This window comes from Tupaia chinensis, unplaced genomic scaffold, assembly GCF_000334495.1.
Source record: "Tupaia chinensis unplaced genomic scaffold, TupChi_1.0 Scaffold000067_1, whole genome shotgun sequence".
In the NCBI taxonomy this organism is placed as follows: domain Eukaryota; kingdom Metazoa; phylum Chordata; class Mammalia; order Scandentia; family Tupaiidae; genus Tupaia; species Tupaia belangeri.
The window spans coordinates 1,010,739-1,011,100 of NW_006159526.1; the positions used below are offsets into that span (position 1 = coordinate 1,010,739).

A 362-nucleotide genomic window follows, 5' to 3' on the forward strand; every position below is an offset into this window, starting at 1 on the left:
CTGTGCCACGGGGAGGCACCCCGCCACCTCCGTGATCCCGGGAATGGAGGAGGTAGTGGCTAGCAGGGTCCGGGTAGGGTAAGAGGACCAGGACCAGCACCACCCACACCATTCCGCCCGGTGCCAGCAATTGGGGGTCCCAGGTAGCACCCCCCCCGCTCACGCCGCGAGAAGCAACAGGTCTCGAGTGCTTGGGGGTCCACCAGAACAGGGGATCACTCAGCTCCCCTGGACCCCTTCGATCCCCCCCAAAGTTTCTCCACCCGGTTTCCCGGGGCAACAAGTCTCCCCCACACGTGCTGTCCCCGCCCCCACCTGTGTCCGCCGGGGTCTTCATGCTGGGGGGCCCCGGGCTAGGCGCC

At 68.0% G+C, this 362-nt stretch overlaps 1 protein-coding gene across 1 annotated transcript in view; it reads right to left on the reverse strand.

Annotated features, from left to right (window-relative positions):
• ERF (ETS2 repressor factor) overlaps positions 1-356 on the reverse strand; it is a gene marked incomplete in the record, with an annotated part of 8,077 nt that extends 7,721 nt beyond the window's left edge. Inside the window, 1 exon segment of the mRNA XM_027766753.1 lies at positions 316-356. Within this exon segment, the coding sequence (XP_027622554.1) occupies positions 316-337 (22 nt within the window).
• Between the last annotated feature and the right edge of the window lie 6 nt (positions 357-362).